Genomic DNA, 18,196 nt, shown 5'->3' with positions numbered 1-18,196 from the left:
GGGGACGGTGATGCACGAGGGGACATAGCTTTAAATTGACGGGAGATAGATATAGGACAGATGTCAGAGGTAGGTTCTTTACTCAGAGAGTAGTAAGGGCATGGAACGCCCTGCCTGCAACAGTAGTGGAGTCGCCAACACTAAGGGCATTCAAATGGTCATTGGATAGACACATGGATGATAAGGGAATTGTGTAGATGGGCTTTAGAGTGGTTTCACAGGTCGGCGCAACATCGAGGGCCGAAGGGCCTGTACTGCACTGTTATGTTCTATAAAGTGCCCATAATAGACTGATAAGGTAAGAGGATGTGAAGTTATGGGACAACCGGCAAAATGGATTGCTAACTGGCTTCAAGCCAAAAATTAGAGAGTGAGTAAGAGGTATATTGGATTGCATTGGTTTATTGTCATGTGTACCGAGGTACAGCGAAAAGTATTGTTCTGCATGCAGCTCAAACAGATCATTCCGTACATGAAAAGAAAATGCATAATAGGACAGAAAAAGAATGAGAAGCAATGGATTTAAAGTAATTAGTAAAAGAAGCAAGAGTGATAGGAAGAAAACCTTTTTCATGCGGTATGTGGGAGGAGACTGGGTTGCTCAATCTGAGAGTATGGTGGAGCCAGGTTCAAGTGAAGCATTCAAAAAGGAATTAGATGATTATCTGAAAAGATGTGCAGGTTATGGGGAGAAGACGGGAGAAAATAACTAAGTGACTAGCTCATTCGGAGAGCGGTTGCAGACACAATGAGCCAAAAGGCCTTCTTGTGCACTATAACAACTCTTGATTCAAAGTGATATCACTATGCCACGGTCAATACCAAAATATAGAGTATAAACTATCAAAAAAATAAGAAATGGTCAGTTGGTTAACTCTCTTTAAACTGAAAATCTAGAACTTTCATAATAGCGTACAAAATGTGACAATGTATAGAACACATTGGGGTTTTTTATATTCGTACAGAGGATCTGGGTGTCGCCGGCTGGGCCAGCATTTACTGCCCATCCCGAATAGCCCTTGTATCGAGTGTCTTGCTAGGCCATTTCAGAGGGCATTTAAGAACCAACCACATTGGTGTGGGTCTGGAGTCATATGTAGGCCAGACCAGGTAAGGATGACAGATTTCCTTCCCTAAAGGACGTTAGTAAACCAGATGGTTTTTTACAAAAATCAACAATGGTTTCATGGTCATCATTAGACTTTAATTCCAGATTTTTATCTGTCATAGTGGGATTCAAACCCGGTTCCCAGAGCATTATCCTGGGTCTCTGGATTACTAGTCCAGTGACAATACCACGATGTCACCGCCTCCCCATTACTGCAGTACATCAGACAACAAATCTTCTGAGTGTTCAAACATTTCAGAAACTTTCTAAAGGATTGAAATGTGCAACATCAAATTACAAGCATACTGTACCAAGAAGCAATTGTAAATACTCAATTTGAAAACATGAAACATATACATGGATTGATTATTCAAACTTACCAAACAGCTGGGAAGGTACGGTAATTCCATTTGCAAAGGCTACATACTTCCATTGGCCAGTTCTAATCATATAGGACGAGGCATTTACATTGCAGCCATGAAACTCACTGAAAATCCAGTCAGGCCGTGAATTTTTTATCGAATTTTCCTCTACAAATCCTCTCAATAGCGGGAACAAAGAATGACCACTTAAATTTCCAGTAGTGGGGATTCCAGCAATATCTATATGGAAAAGGAAATTGTTGCTAAATATGAGTTTGAAAGTGATTGTAATGGCTTATAATTCTGTACATAAAGAATGTACATTTAAACTTTTAGTAAAAAGATTCATTCAATATTTGGAGAAAAAGGCCAACCATCCTACAGTTTCTGCTCAGTGACACATACTGAACATATTTATTTTAATATTGTATAAATTTTACTTTCTACTAAATCACTTTACTGTTGAACAAACAATTGCATTTTCAACCTTTGCTGTTTATATTAAAACACAACTAATGAAGAAAATTCTGCCATCTCCAGTCGCATCTTCCGTTTAACTAAAGAACACAAAATTCTAAAAATGTTACTATTTGGGCAGAATCATTGGCTTCACGAGAGGGATGGAATTGCTGGGGAATTTAAAACACTGTTGCCCAGTGTCAGCATCAGGCACTGCACACTGTGTAGATGTTCCTCTGATCTACTCAAAAATTGAGTTTGAGGTATATCCCTTAGGGAATTTAATGAAAGAATTGCTCATGTGAAGAATGTGCCAAACTTGAAAAGCAGCAAAAAGATAATCAATACCTTCAAAATAGACACTGGCCACCAAAAGAGCCGAGAACTTTAATAGTTGTGATATGTGAAATCAAATATTTACAGGGCGACATGTGAAGACAATATGTGATATGTGAAGACAAATATTTATAGGGTGGCACAATGGCACAGAGGTTAGCACCGCTGCCTCACAGCACCAGAGACTTTGGCTCAATTTCGACCTTGGGTGACTGTCTGTATGGAGTTTGCACATTCTCCCTATGCCTGCGTGGGTTTCCTCCAGGTGCTCTGGTTTCCTCCACAGTCCAAAGATGTGCAGATTAGATGGATTGGCCATGCTAAATTGCCCTTGTGTCCAAAGGTTAGGTGGGGCTACGGGGATAAAGTGGGGGATTGGGCCTAGATAGGGCGCTCTTTTGGAGAGCCGGTGCAGACTAGATGGAGCGAATGGCCTCCTTATGCACTGTAGGGATTCTATGATTCTGTTTTGTACCTTAAACTGTGGGCACGTACGTTCCTTCACAAGTACTGATGGGAAATGAAAGGTAAAACTACATGGAAACCTAAAGTCGCAATTCAAACTCAAAGTTTGAGATTGGGCCTGGGGATTTCAGGAAGGATGTTGTTGCAGGGTTGTTGGCTTCAGATGAATAGCAGAGCCATTCTACGAACTCCAGGTCCGCTTCAGAAAACTGACCCCAAGATGTCAAGACAACAGCTTTTCAAACCCTAATTCTGTGCCAGGATCCACAAATCAGTGTGTATAGAAATGAACAAAATGGGCTGGATTCTCCGATTTGGAGACTATGTCCAGCCGCCGGCGTGGGAACGGTGGCATTTTACGACCGAAAAATGGCTACCTATCCTCCGTTAGGTAGGGAGCTAGGAGGTGCGCAGCGTAGAGCACCCGGCTCTAGCTGCTGATACAGCCGGAGAATTGCTGGGTTCGTGGCCGCACATGCGCACGGCAGCGACCGCGCAACATGGCGCTGGCTACGCACGGACCCGGCCTGCCAAATAGTGCCCCCCCTTTGGCCAGGCTCGCAATCCCCGGACCACTCCCCACCAGTGCCCCCAGCCCCTGCCAAAGCCCCCGCTGCCCGCGAATTGGCTCTCCCCAGACTGTGGTGGCGCTGAACTAAGTCCGCAGCCGCCACGCCGGGTTTCCGAAAAAAAATACCATGAGACACCCACGACGTCGGGAACTTGGCTGGTTGGGGGAGGAGCATCGGGGTGAGGGCCTCAGGTAACGTCCTGAGGCCATCCATACGGCGTGCGGTGTCCTGCTAAAGTACACTGCTTTGGAGGGGGCGGAGCCTTAAAAAAGCAGCGCCGCCCCCGATTTCGGCAGCAACGTGGATTGTCTGACCGATCGCCATAACAGCGTCGGAGACCGGAGAATCCTGCCCAATGTCTTTCATGAGCTTCTAAACTAGTTGACTTTCAATAAGTGTGTACGGAAAGCGCGGGCTTTTTTTCCCCGCGTTTAGGGCTGAAGGGGCGGGGCCGGAGCTGGGAAGCGCGGGCTTTTTCTCCCGCGCTGGGAGTGGAATGGACGAGATCCCGCTGGTGGACAGGGGGCGGGGGGAGGGGATGTTCCACACTGGGGGGGGGGGGGGGGGTCGATGGAACGGCGGGAGTGGCCGGGGTCAGCTGACTTACGGGAGCACAATGAGGGGAGCAATGCAGGGGACCTAGCTCGGGCGGGGGGAGGGGGGGGGCGGGTTGCTGCTGGAATGGCCAAGGGGGAGATGGAGTTGGTAGGAGGAGGTCAGGGCAGGGGTTTGCCGCTATGGGGAACGGGCCGTGCGGGGGGCGCGGGCACGTGGCTGGCCTAGGAAGGGATATGGCGAGTCGGCGGGGGAGGGGGCGGGTAGCCCCCTGATCCGGCTGATAACCTGGAATATAAGAGGACTGAATGGGCCGGTCAAATGGGCCCGGGTGTTCGCGCACCTGAAGGGGCTGAAGGCGGATGTGACCATGCTTCAGGAGACGCACCGGAGGGTGGCGGATCAGGTAAGGTTGACAAAGGGGTGGGTAGGGCAGGTGTTGTATTCGGGTTTGGATGCAAAAAATCAGGGGGGGGGGGGGCGATCTTGGTGGGGAAGAGAGTGTCGACCGATGCGTCGAGCATCGTGGCAGACAATGGAGGTAGGTATGTGATGGTAAGTGGCAAGCTGCAGGGGGAGCGGGTGGTGTTGGTCAATGCGTATGCCCCGAATTGGGACGATGCGGGGTTCATGCGGCGTATTCTGGGCCGGATTCCGGACCTGGAGACGAGGGGCCTGATAATGGGGGAGGATTTCAACACGGTGCTGGATCCGACATTGGATCGCTCTAGGTCTAGGGCGGGCAGGAGGCCGGCGGCGGCCAAGGTGCTGAGGGGGTTCATGGACCAGATGGAAGGGGTGGATCCATGGAGGTTTGCGAGGCCGGGGGCCAGGGAATTTTCATTCTTCTCCCATGTTCACAATGCCTACTCCCGGATTGACTTTTTTGTCATGAGCAGGGCGCTGATTCCGAGGGTGGAGGATACGGAGTACTCAGCGATAGCCATTTCTGATCATGCTCCGCATTGGGTGGACCTCGTGTTGGGGGAGGAGAGGGACCAGCGCCCGCTATGGCGCCTAGAGGTGAGGTTGCTGGCGGACGAGAAGGTGAGCAGGCGGGTCCGGAAGTGTATAGAGAGGTACCTGGAGGCGAATGACAATCGGGAAGTGCAAGTCGGGGTGGTCTGGGAGGCGCTGAAGGCGGTGGTCAGAGGAGAGCTGATCTCCATTAGGGCACACAAGGAGAGGGGGGAAAGGAGAGAGAGGGAGAGGTTGGTGGGGGAGATGGTGAGGGTGGATAGGAGGTACACGGAAGCCCCGGAGGAGGAATTGCTTAGGGAGCGGTGTAGCCTCCAGGCCGAGTTCGATTTGTTGACCACCAGGAAGGCAGGGGCGCAGTGGAGGAAGGCGCAGTGGAGGAAGGCGCAGGGGGCGGTATATGAATACAGAGAAAAGGCGAGCCGTATGCTGGAGCACCAGCTTCGGAAACGAGAGGCAGCTAGGGAGATTGGGGGGAGTTAGGGATGGAGGAGGAAACACGGTGCGAAGTGCGGTGGATTTCAATGGGGTCTTCAGGGACTTCTACGAGGAACTGTACCGGTCTGAGCCCCCACTGGAAGAGGGAGGGATGGGTCACTTCCTGGACCGGCTGGGGTTTCCGATGGTGGATGAGGGGCAGGTGGCAGGGTTGGGGGCGCCGGTTGAGTTGGAGAAGTTGGTCAAAGGGATAGGGAACATGCAGGTACCAGGGCCGGATGGGTTCCCGGTTGAATTTTATAAGAAGTACGCGGACCTGCTGGCCCGCTGTTGGTAAGGAGGCAGTGTCATGAGCAGGCAAGGAAAGAGGGGGCTCTGCCCCCGACGATGTCTAGAGCGCTGATTTCCCTGATCCTGAAGCGGGACAAGGATCCTCTACAGTGTGGGTCATACAGGCCGATCTCACTCTTAAATGTAGACGCAAAGTTGCTGGCAAAGATTTTGGCCATGAGGATAGAGGACAGTGTGCCGCAGGTCATACACAAGGATTAGACGGGGTTCGTGAAAGGGAGGCAGTTGAATACCAATGTACGGAGGCTCTTCAATGTTATAATGATGCCGGCGATGGAAGGGGAGACGGAGATAGTGGCGGCGATGGATGCGGAGAAGGCTTTTGACAGGGTGGAGTGGGGGTACCTGTGGGAAGTGTTGGAAAGGTTCGGGTTCGGAGAGGGGTTCGTCAGGTGGGTGAGGCTGCTGTATGAGGCCCAGGTGGCGAGTGTGGCCACGAACAGGGGAGGTCAGAGTATTTCCTACACCGGGGGACGAGGCAGGGGTGTCCCCTGTCCCCCCTGCTCTTTGCACTGGCGATTGAACCCCTGGCCATGGCATTGAGGGAGTCGAGGAACTGGAGGGGGCTGGTGCGGGGTGGGGAGGAGCATCGGGTGTCGCTCTATGCGGATGATTTGCTGCTATACGTGGCGGATCCGGTGGGGGGGAATGCCGGAGGTGATGAGGATCCTTAGGGAGTTTGGAGATTTCTCCGGGTACAAGCTTAATATGGGGAAGAGCGAGTTGTTCGTAGTGCACCCGGGGGACCAGGAGAGGGGGATTGGTGAGCTCCCGCTAAAAAGGGCGGAGAGGAGTTTCAGGTACCTAGGGATCCAGGTGGCTAGGAGCTGGGGGGCCCTGCATAAGCTTAACTTCACGAGGCTGGTGGAGCAGATGGAGGAGGAGTTTAAGAGGCGCTGCCTAACCTCTGTGGGTATTATTGAGCTGCCAACGTGGCAATAGTGCGTAAGAAGGTAATGGAGGGGGATGAGGCGGCATGGAAGAGGCTGGAGATGGTGTCTTGTGTGAGCACGAGCCTGGAGGCGCTGGTGACGGTGCTGCTGCCGCTTCCTCCATCGAGGTACACCACGAGCCCGGTGGTGGCGGCTACCCTCATAATTTGGGGGCAGTGGAGACGTCACAGGGGGAGGTTGGATGGAGGGTTTCTGAGCTGGCACAGGGTAAGCATTAGAAGGATGGGGGACCTGTTTGTGGACGGGAAGTTTGCGAGCCTGGGTGAGCTGGAGGAGATATTTGGGCTCCCCCCGGGGAACACCTTCAGATATATGCATGTAAGGGTGTTTGTTCGGCGGCAGGTGGTGGAGTTCCCACTGCTGCTGCCACGCAGGGTCCAGCACAGGGTGCTGTCGGGGGGGGGGGGGGGGGGTTGGAGAGGGAAGGATTTCGGCAACATATCAGGTGATGCAGGAGGAGGACTCGGTGGAGGAGCTAAAGGGTACGTGGGAGGAGGAGTTGGGTGAGGGGCGGATGCCCTGGGGAGGGTGAACTCTTCCTCCTCTTGTGCGAGGCTCAGCCTCATATAATTTAAGGTCCTGCATAGGGCTCACATGACCGGGTTCTTTGGGTGCGAGGACAGGTGTGCTAGGTGCTCAGGGAGCTCAGCAAATAACACCCACATGTTCTGGGCCTGCCCAGCGCTGGAGGACTTTGGAAGGGTGGAGCGAGGATGGTGTCGAGGGTGGTAGGCTCCAGGGTCAAGCCGGGCTGGGGGCTCGCAATATTTGGGGTGGCAGAGGAGCCGGGAGTGCAGGAGGAGAAAGAGGCCGGTATTCTGGTCTTTGCGTCCCTGCTAGCCCGGCGAAGGATTCTTCTTCAGTGGAAGGATGCGAGGCCCCCAAGTGTGGAATCCTGGATCAGCGATATGGCGGGGTTTATTAAGTTGGAGAGGGTGAAATTCGCCTTAAGGGGATCGGTACAAGGGTTCTTCAGGCGGTGGCAACCGTTCCTAGGCTTCCTGGCAGAACGTTAGAAGATGGTCAGTAGCGGCAGCAACCCGGGGGGGCGGGTTGTTTTTTGTTTTTCTTTAGTGGGCGTGTATTTTTGCCTTTGTGTTAATGAAGGTTGTTAATTTATTATTTATGTATATGGGGGGGGGGGGGGGTCTTTTCTTTCTGTATTTTGTTGTTGATATTTTGTGAAAATTTGAATAAAAATTATTTTTTAAAAAAGTGTGCACAGAAAACAGAAGCGCAAAATCTCATATTAATATTGACATTAATTGTTCCTCTGATAATGAATAAATTCCTAAATACCAGAATGCCAAATGATGCATGATGTCAGCAACTGGAGTTCGTTTGAGACTACCCACATTCATTTGAGATCATCCGTTGAGATTTCCTTCATGAAAACTTTCATCTCTCAATTTAAGGAAAACTGAAATGTAGATTTCAGAAGTGAAATGTATGTAGATAATTGTTCTGTATCAGAATAACATCATTGCCTGGTGTAATGTCACGATGTTAGGCAATGTCACCATTGGAGCATTTTGTGGAGCTCACCATTGTACTCTAGCATCGTGTAAATAAACCCCTTGCACAATTATATATATACTCGATGTGTGCCACCTCTGATTCTTTCTCTTTGTAGCTACAACAGCGAATACAAGAAAAGATCTGGGCCGTAAAACAAAAGGGAGGAAAACAACTTTTGACGACGACATTGAAGCCAGAAGAAGGAATCATCGACAGAGATCCAGACCCATGCACCATTGGGAGTGAGGTTGGGGGAAACATTGACGACTTCAAAAACGTAATCATTGTGGCAAGTAAAAATTCAAGTAAATACTCGGACACTATACAGTTTGTACTGGGGCGTTGGCGAATCATCCGGTCGATTGAAATAGCTACCAGTTGAAATAAAAGGGTTTAAACAAAAGTTCAGACAACTGCGAGTTACTGGGGACTTACTCCAAACCAGAGGTGAACCTATACTTTTGAGGACTCGCGCTCTTCCTCTTTGCGGGGTTCCACGTCACACCCCGCCCCCCCGATGTGGCGGCCCACCCCCTAATGACGTTGAGCCTCGCCTCCAATGATGTCAAGCCCCACCCGAATGACACCAATGCTGTCCTGATCCTGCCCACCCTCAATGCAAGGCACAGAAACCCAAAATTGCACCCTTGCTGCCTAGTCCGGTTGTTGCATGGCCCAGCCCTGTCACTCTCAGCTCTGATGTCTGGCTGGCCTCTGGCTCTGGTCGGGTTGCCCGGCTCCTGCTGGCCAAGCCACAACACCTGCCCTTGCCTGGCCTTCTTCGCACCTCCTGACCGATCCCCTTAAGGCGAATTTCACCCTCTGCTCACCTCTTGGCTCTTGCTCTAGTGGCCTGGCCTCAAGCCTCGACAACCATGTGTGCTCCTGGCTGGCTGTTGCTGCTGGCTATCAGGCCTGGCCTCTGTTCTCTTCGCCCTTGCCGCCCAGTACAGTTGCTGTCCAGTCCAGTCCCCTCAGCCCTCCCTGGCTGGCCTCTGGCTCTGGAAGAGTCGCCCCGCTCTCCCTGGCTGCTGCTACCAGATTCCCTGAGATACGAAGCCAGCGTTTGCCTGGCATTCTTCATATCTCCCAACTGCTGCTCTGCTAACCTCTCACTTCTCGCTCAGATGGCCGGCCTCAAACTTCGACCCTCGATGACCGCGTACACTTCAGGCTAGTTATCTAGCTTGGTGGCCTCTGTTCTTTATCGTTGGTTGCCCGTCCACATTTCTCAGTCCTGGCCTGGAAGTCAAGAGTCTCCCCACTGCGCCTCCTTCTCGCCTTGCTGGAAGTTTTGCAGCAAAGGCATTCTTACACTTTTGGGGGAACACACCTCTCAGAATAGGGCACCTCAGTGGCCTGCGCCCCGCACTGCAGAGTTGTGTGTTTCATTGTAAGTCTGTCTCTGCTTCAAACGGAGGATCAAAGTTTTCAGTACACTTACCATTGTAGTGGGGAGAGCTTCGGAGACTGCGCACGAAGCACTGAAACAGGCCGCAGGAACACAAACCTACAGGGCTGCCAACTCTACAACCAACTGCCCGGGAATTGAGCGAGGCCCAGAAAAAGCTGGTCTGCTTGTGCGCTGTGAATTTGTCTTCTTCAAACAGAGAGAAAATAAATGGCAGGGAAGACAGGCAGAAGGCTGAGTGACACAGATCACGGAGCTGCAATCCCCAAAATGGTGGGAAGAAAAGTTGGTATGGATGTATTTGATGAGGAGACGACGACATGGAACTCTGATGAGTAAAGGTTCCAGACTTTCCTTAAAGCCAAACAGGCACCAGTAGACTTGCATACTGAGACCTTTCTCAGTTCAGTTGGGATGAAAACATTAGATTGCTGCAGAATTTAGTACACCCAGCTAAATCTGGAGACGTCATATGATGAGGCGATGACCGTCATGCGGGAAAATGTCTCTCAGTCCACTATTAATAGCTAAAAGATTCCACTTTCACCATCGTGGAGGAAGGGGAAAACATTTTACAATTTGCTGCATCACTGAAATCTGTTATAGAAATTGCAATGTCTATGGAACTTGCTGCGAGAGTTGTTTAGCTGATTAGAGTTCAAGCTAAAGCCCATAAGATGGAGTCTGAGAGAAGCAGGTCCACCAAGAACCTACCATGTCATCTCTGCAACCAAGTGTGACATGTGGCTGAAGATTGTTGGAGTAAGAACAAATGCAAAAATTGTGATAAAGTTAGTCACATTGCCAAGGCATGTTGGCCACGCCAACATTCATCTGCACAAAAGTGTACCAAAAAAATACTGCAAAGTCTATAGGGCGTGTTTATCAGTTTAGTGATCCAACTGAAGACTCACTGAGTACCAGTGTCAAGTCAGCTTAAGGAATGTAAACTCGGCATTCTAACAGTACAAGGAGACCAGCAACGATTTTAAGTCTATCCAAAATTAAATGGGGACACTATTAAGATAGAAGTGGATACGGGTGCTGCAGTATCATTGCAGACTCAATATACCTTCAGCAATTGAAGTAGCTGCCATTTCAACCATCTGATGTGGTCTTGAGGACATATACAAAGAAGATAGTGTCGCTGAAGAGCTTCATCCAAGTAACTGTGAAGTTAATGAGCAGAAAGTGGATTTCCTCTTCACATTGTTCAAGGAGAGGACTACCTGAAGGGGTGTGGAATCTGCCATTTCAAATCTTCCCCCTTCCATCCAGCTACCAAAGGCTTAGATGAACGTTTCATACAATCATTTAAGCATTAGCCAAAATGGGTCCAATTACATATACTGTATAAACGGACTACGAACGAATTTGGCATCGGCATGCTGACCAATTAATGTCTGCACAGTGTATAGAATCTAGACCAGATTTTTTCACCACAGAGTTGTGGACAGTGAAATGCCTTAACTTGAGGATAAGAATTGCCAAAATTATGGAATCTGTTCCAACAGAATCATCCACACAACCAGAGACAGTTCCTGAGTTGGTTTCGGCAGACTGATCAGTGTACAGGAAGAGACTCCGAGCATCCCTAAGAGCCACATTCATGAAATCATCATGTTGCGCCATAGCGAGACAGACGTCCGCCCAAGAGACTGCTTACTAATGGATATGTGTAGCCATGGCATAACAATATTTATGGCATGTGTTGGATCTGTATTAGCAAAAATGCCAGGGCAGCAAAGGGGTAAAGAGGGAGGGGAGTTATGTATCAGAGTAACACACCATTGGCTGGTGTAATGTCACGTTAAGTGAATTGGACATTCTAAATTCTCCCTCAGTGTATCCGAACAGGTGCCAGAATGTGGAGACTAGGGGATTTTCACAGTAACTTCGTTGCAGTGTTAATGTAAGCCTACTTGTGACAATAAAGATAATTATTATGCAATGGGCGGCACGGTAGCAGTGATTAGCGCTGTTGCTTCACAGCGCCAGGGATCCAGGTTCGATTCCCAGCTTGAGTCGCTGTCTGTGTGGAGTCTGCACGTTCTCCCAGTTTGTGTGTGGATTTCCTCCAGTTTCCTCCCACAAGTCCCGAAAGATGTGCTTGTTAGGTGAATTGAACATTCTGAATTCTCCCTCAGTGTGTCCGAACAGGCGCCATAGTGTGGCGACGAGGGGATTTTCACAATAACTTCTTTGCAGTGTTAATGTAAGCCTACTTGTGACACTAATAAAGATTATTATGACATCATCGGAGCATCTCGCTGGCATTTGTAAAGTTCACTATTACACCCTGTTTGAGCAGCATCTTGTAAACAAACCCTTTGCACTATGTTATATGAGCTCCTTTGATTCTCTTTATTTGTGGCTAGAACGAAGAACAGGATAATAATCTACATCTACACTAAACACTGAACAGAAAATAAAAAATTTATACAAAGGGCAGCGCATAGCATAGCGGTTAGCACAGTTGCTTCACAGCTCCAGGGTCCCAGGTTCAATTCCTGGCTTGGGTCACTGTCTGTCTGTGTGGAGTCTGCACGTTCTCCCCGTGTGTGCGTGGGTTTCCTCCGGGTGCTCCCGTTTCCTCCCACAGTTCAAAGATGTGCAGGTTAGGTGAATTGACCATGGTAAATAGCCCTTAATGTCCAAAAAAGTTCAGTGGGGTTACTGGGTTATGGGGATAGGCTGGAGGTGTGGGCTCAGTTAGAGTGCTCTTTCCAAGGGTCGGTGCAGACTTGATGGGCCGAATGGCCTCCTTCTGCACTATACATTCTATGATTCTATGACAAATATATTATACATACAACATACATATATTTTGTACATAATATATTTAGTGCATAATATAAATTTAATTTAATTATTAATCTCAGACACATACGTATTACTCACCGAGAAGAGTTGGATAAATGTCCACAAGAGATACCAAATCTGAAATCTGTTGTCCTCCTGAGATACCTGGTCCAACCATCAGTAAAGGAACATGAGAACTTGCCTCATACATACTCATTTTATAGAATTGACGATGTTCCATTGCCAGTTCACCGTGATCAGAAGTAAAAATTACATAAGTATTCTTTTGGAACCCAGTGTCATTCAGGGCTGTTAAAATTTCCCCTGTGTAAAACAATTGTTCAATTTTAACATTCAGTTGATACAACAAAAAAGTGAAAAGCTTTAATGTTATCTTATCAAAAGTTTTTGCTCTCTTCAAAGTGCCCAAACACAGGGAAGAGTGCGCTGTTGATAATAACCTGAAGCCAGGTGTAATACAATATCCTCTGGGAGCAGGTGTGTCTTCTGGCAGTGTCTGCCAGGAATGGCCCTCCCCACCACTGCATAATTATAATGGCTATACCTTTGTCAGAGCACATTGTAGGTACAGCAAGCCTGTGGGCCCTGACAACATTGCAGCTGTGACACTAATGACTTCCAGAACTTGCCATCATCCCTAGCCAAGCTGCTCCTGTACAGTAACAACACTGGCATCTATCTAACAGTGTGGGAAATTGTCCAGTTATGGCCTGTTTACAAAAAGCAGGATAAATTCATTTCAGCCAATTACCATGACATCACTCTATCAATTAGCAAAGCAATTGACAATGCCATTGACAGTGCTAATAAGGGGCACTTATGCAGCAAAACCTGCACAATGCTTGATCATCAATTGTTGCAATGACATTATTGTCACTAAAGCCCTTTCGGGAAATAAATGGCAGTACAAGGGTAACGAGGATACCAAATGCTTGCCTTGCCAGCAATATCCACATGCCCATGAAAAATAATAAAGGAAGTACCACAGTTGTATTGAACATTATAGCCATTTCTTTTGAATTAAATAAGCAAAACAAATAAGACAAGTCGACATTTTAAGGACCTGTGGTAAGTTCAAAGTCTAGAAATGGTAATTGTTTACTTTTTTAATTTGTTCAAGGAATGTAGGTCTTCTTCAACCACTGCAGTTCATATGGTGTAGGTACACCCACAGTGCTATTGGGAAGATAGTTCTGGGAATTTGACCTAGCGACAGTGAAGGAATGGTGATATAGTTCAAGTGAGCATGTTGTGTGGCTTGGAGAACTTAAAAAAATATATATTTTAATTCAAATGTTTTACATTTTACAATACAAAAAAACAAGAATAAACACAATTACCATACATAAAAAACCCAAATATAAAACCCCTCACACAACCTAACCCCTCCCCCTTCCCTTCTCTCCCCTCCAACTTTAACAACTAACGGTGACCAATTCCTTGAAATAATCAAACGGCTGTCATCTCCGATAGAACCCCTTCATTGCTCCCCTTATGATGTACTTGACTTTCTTGAGGTATAAGAACTCTAACAGGTCTCCCAGGCACACCGAGACCATAGGTGGAGATGCCGACCTCCACCCCAGCAGTACTCGCCTCTGGGCAATCAGCGAGGCAAAGGCCAGGAAATCTGCCCCTGTGCCCGTCTGCAGCTCCGGCGAGTCTGACACCCCAAATATGGCCATTAAAGGACAGGACTCCAGCTCAATCTTCAGAATTGCTGACATGGTGCTAAAGAAGTAGACCCAGAAACCCACGAGCTTGGGTGGGACAAGACCAGAACATGTGTGCGTGGTTAGCCGGACCTCTTGAGCAGCGCTCGCATCTGCTTGAAGGAGAACCTATAGGTGTTGGTGTTTCCATGTGTCTGCTGCCCTTGTTCTGCTAGGTGGGTGGAGGTCATGGGTTTGGAAGGTGCTGTTGAAAGAGTTACTGAAGAGCACCTTGTAGATAATACACTGCTGCCAGTGTACATTGGTGGAGGAGGGAGTGAATATTTATGGTGATGTGGCACATAAAGGGTCAACACTGAATTGAGTACAGTACTGTCCGCACTGTGATGTAAGGGACACAAGACTTGCACAGGGATACATGTAGGGTTGGACAGTGCTATGTGTAGGAGCAATCAAGAGCTCCGATCGTGGACCTTTGTACCCATGTTTATAGTTTCTAGTAGTTAATAAATACTCATTGTTCAACTACCCAAGATGACAAATACCTTAATAACACTTATCAAACTATGCCCAAACCATATAACACTGTGGCAGTGAGTGGAACACTTCAAAAACTTGCAACGACTGCAAAGAAAAGTCTTGGAAAACGGAAGGCAAAAACAAAGCATTCTGACTTGAAGAAAAACTCAAAAAGATAAGGCACACAAAATCGCCAGATAAAAGCTCCAAAGAAAGACGTGGAAGCTGAAGGTAGAAATTAAATTCCTCATTGCAGCAGAAGATTGTTAAGAATTGAGGAAAATTAAGATTTGAAAAATGAAATTGGGGCAAAAATAAATAAAAATGGAGATGTCTGAAGAGATATTAAGATGCGACTTAACATATCAGTCATAAAAGCAAGTGTTTACCTAGGTGACAAGAGGAAAACAATGGGGTATAGAGAAGGTAACTTCAAAGTTGAGAGATAAGGAAATTGACACATCTATGCAAAAAGCCAGGGTGGATAACATCAAAGGGAAAAATGGTATAATAGCACAATAACTGGGAAAAGGGAAACAGAGACAAACCACAGGCACAGCTACAATCAGCCACACCCAACTGCAGAAACAATCTCCTGAAAACAAGTTATCGCTAAAAAGGCAGCCAGTTAAGATCAAAAATTTAACTGAGCAGATTTCACCTTCGCGGAAACTGAAGACGGTTTTCCCAAATGTGGCAACATAACCTGTGTGTGGTAATTATTTGCTGGATTTAGCTCATAGAGTTACAGGGTAATGGGAACAGAGGGACCTGTCAGAGCTCAGGGAATATAGATAGTTGGAACCAAGGGATAATTTCCTGTAATACTGTATGTGTATAGCCATTAGTATACTTTGGTGTTGCAGTGTGTTTTTTTCTTTCAATAAATATTCTTTATTCATTGTTTACATGGTGACTGGACTATTATTCCTCCCTGGTGCACATATTTTTCTCACCATAAACCAAACTGAAAACCGGTATTCCAAGTTACCCTTCTGGGTTTTGGGATACTCTCACATTTACATCAGCAGGGTTCTTCACAAGGCTCAAAGCTTCAATATCCAGAGTATGGGAGGTATTGTATTTCAAAAAAATATATATACTATTCAAAATGTAAACAATAACAACAAAACCACATTCCAACAAAACAGAGTTAACATTTTGTAAATTATTCCCCTTTTAATCCCATACTTCCTCCTCCTCCTCCCCCCCCCCCCCCCCCTCCGCCCCCCCCCGCCCCACGACAAACAGCTCCTCAAATATCATCATGAATGGCCTCCATCGAACCTGAAAGTCCTCTTCTGACCCCCTTAAGGCAAACTGAATCTTTTCCAACCGGAGAAAATCATATAGGTCTCCCAGCCAGCCCACAAACCCTGGTGGCGTATCTGACCTCCAATTCAAAAGAATCCGTTGCCGGGCAATCAGAGAGGCGAAGATGACGACATCATCCCCTTCCCCTCCAGCAGCTCCGGCACCTCTGAAACCCCAAAGATCGCCACCTTGGGGTCCGGCTTCACCTCAGCCTCCACTATCCTCGATAATGTCCTGAAGTCTGTCCTCCAGAAGCTCTTCAACTTCTCACAACCCCAAAACATGTGAACATGATTCGCCGGCCCAGGTCCACACTTCTCACATCCATCCATTACCCCCAGGAAGAACCCATTCATCCGAGCCCGAGTTAGGTGTACCCTGCGCACCACTTTAGACTGAATCACGCTCATTCTCGCACAGGAGGAAGTTTTGTTTTTTGTAAAATATTTTTATTTTCCATTTTCACATTTTCTTCAGAATTTACACCCCACCAACAAACAGTAAACGGTAATGAATACAATGTCAATCCCCTTATTAACAACAACGATCCCATCCTCCCACCACCCCCCAAACAACGGCCCACCTGACAATATAAGCAGCAAATAAAACGAAACCTCCCCAGGAGGAAAAAAGAAAAAGCAATCAGGAATCGCCTATGGTCACCATTGACATATATAGTCCACCCCCCCAACCCCCTAATATTCAACGCCATCCAATCCCCGAAAGAGTACCGTGAATGACACCCATGTATTGTAGACACTCCCTGTTGTGTTGGGTGTTCTGGTCTACAAACAGGTCAACACGGCTGGAGATGGTGTAACTCTATTTTATTAACAACTCAACTGTAATAACATACTCTAAGCTTGGGTACGTGCATTACCAGCTTATCTGTGGTCCCTGTCCTATCACTATCTAGGTGAGGCACTCAGCACATGGTGAATGTCTGAGAGGCAGGCTGTGAGCTCTGTGCTCTGAGCTGGCTGCTGCTAGAATGTGCGGGAACTCTGGTGTCCCCTGTCTTTATAGTGCGTGTGCTCTCACTGGTGATTGGCTGCGACGTTGTGTATGCTGGTTGGCCCTACTGCATGTCCATCAGTGTGTGTGTAATTGCACCATGATATGCTGATGTATATCATGACATCACACGGGAAGGTGCCTGGTGCAGAGGAAAGCTATGTTACACCAAGAACGAAACAAATGCTATTAACAAACGATGAAAAACTCTTAAACAGTACGGCAGAACAAGTCAGTGAGTCCAATAGTGCAAGGTGTATAAATCAAGTCTTTGGGGTGGGCGACGAATTCGGGTTGACCGCCTCAAGGGTGGTTCAGGATCCACCGGCTGAGGAATGGGCCGGGCCACGGTCGAGTGAGGAGGAGGCAGGGTATCCGGAAGCTCAACAAAGTCCATGTCAGGGACAACAGGAGGGCGTGGCGCCGGTGCAGAATTTCATAGCGAGCGTGGAACCAGACGAAGGGCACGCCGATTGCGGCGGCGAATAGAGCCATCAGGCAAACAAACCAGAAACGAGCGGGGAACCACCTGTCTAAGAACCTCAGCCACCCTCCGGAAGATGTATGCGGACATGATCTCCAGGCACCAGGGCAGGAAGATCAGTTGCCCGAGCATCATGAGCCGCCTTGTGTTGCTCACGCTCTTGTTGCATCCGCCGAAGTACCGGACGGCACAGTGGTCGTGAGGGTGCGACCCATAAGCAGTTGTGCCGGCGATAGGCCCGTGGACAGTGGGGCCGAGCGATAGGCCAGCAAGGCGAGGCAGAAGTCAGATCCTGCATCAGCAGCCTTGCAGAGGAGCCTTTTTACAATGTGGACGCCCTTCTCTGCTTTGCCATTTGACTGAGGGTGCAGAGGGCTGGACGTCACGTGTGCATAGTTATATGCACTAGTGAAGGAAGACCATTCCTGACTCGCGAAACAGGGGCCATTGTCTGACATCACGGTGAGCGGAATGCCGTGGCGAGCAAAGGTCTCCTTACAGGCCCGGATAACAGCCGATGTCGTGGTGTCGTGCAGGCGTTTGACCTCAGGATAGCTGGAAAAGTAGTCGATGATGATGTAGTCCCTGCCGAGCGCATGGAACAGGTCCATGCCCACCTTCGATCAGGGGGACGTGACCAACTCATGGGGCTGAAGGGTCTCAGGTGGTTGTGCCGGCTGGAACCGCTGACAGGTGGGGCAATTGAGCACAGTGTTGGCAATGTCCTCATTTATTCCCGGCCCTCCGTCGGCACTTCTCAACGCCGAGATGGCCTTTGTGCAGCTGTTCTAAGACAAGCCGGTGCATGCTGTGTGGGATCACAATGCGGTCCAGCTTCAGGAGGGCACCATCCACGACTGCCA

At 48.4% G+C, this 18,196-nt stretch overlaps 1 protein-coding gene across 1 annotated transcript in view; it reads right to left on the bottom strand.

The window, feature by feature from the left end:
• arsk (arylsulfatase family, member K) overlaps window positions 1–18,196 on the bottom strand; it is a 118,305-nt gene that overhangs the window by 15,542 nt on the left and 84,567 nt on the right. The window contains exons 6-7 of the mRNA XM_072516315.1: window positions 12,408–12,632; window positions 1,489–1,710 (exon numbers count right to left, since the gene is read on the bottom strand). Coding sequence (XP_072372416.1) covers window positions 1,489–1,710; window positions 12,408–12,632 — 447 coding nt within the window. The remainder of the gene's footprint in view (window positions 1–1,488; window positions 1,711–12,407; window positions 12,633–18,196) is intronic.

Source organism: Scyliorhinus torazame, chromosome 9 (assembly GCF_047496885.1).
Source record: "Scyliorhinus torazame isolate Kashiwa2021f chromosome 9, sScyTor2.1, whole genome shotgun sequence".
NCBI lineage: Eukaryota > Metazoa > Chordata > Chondrichthyes > Carcharhiniformes > Scyliorhinidae > Scyliorhinus > Scyliorhinus torazame.
The sequence above is the reverse complement of the archived record's forward strand: the minus strand, read 5'-3'. Positions and strand labels throughout refer to the sequence as shown.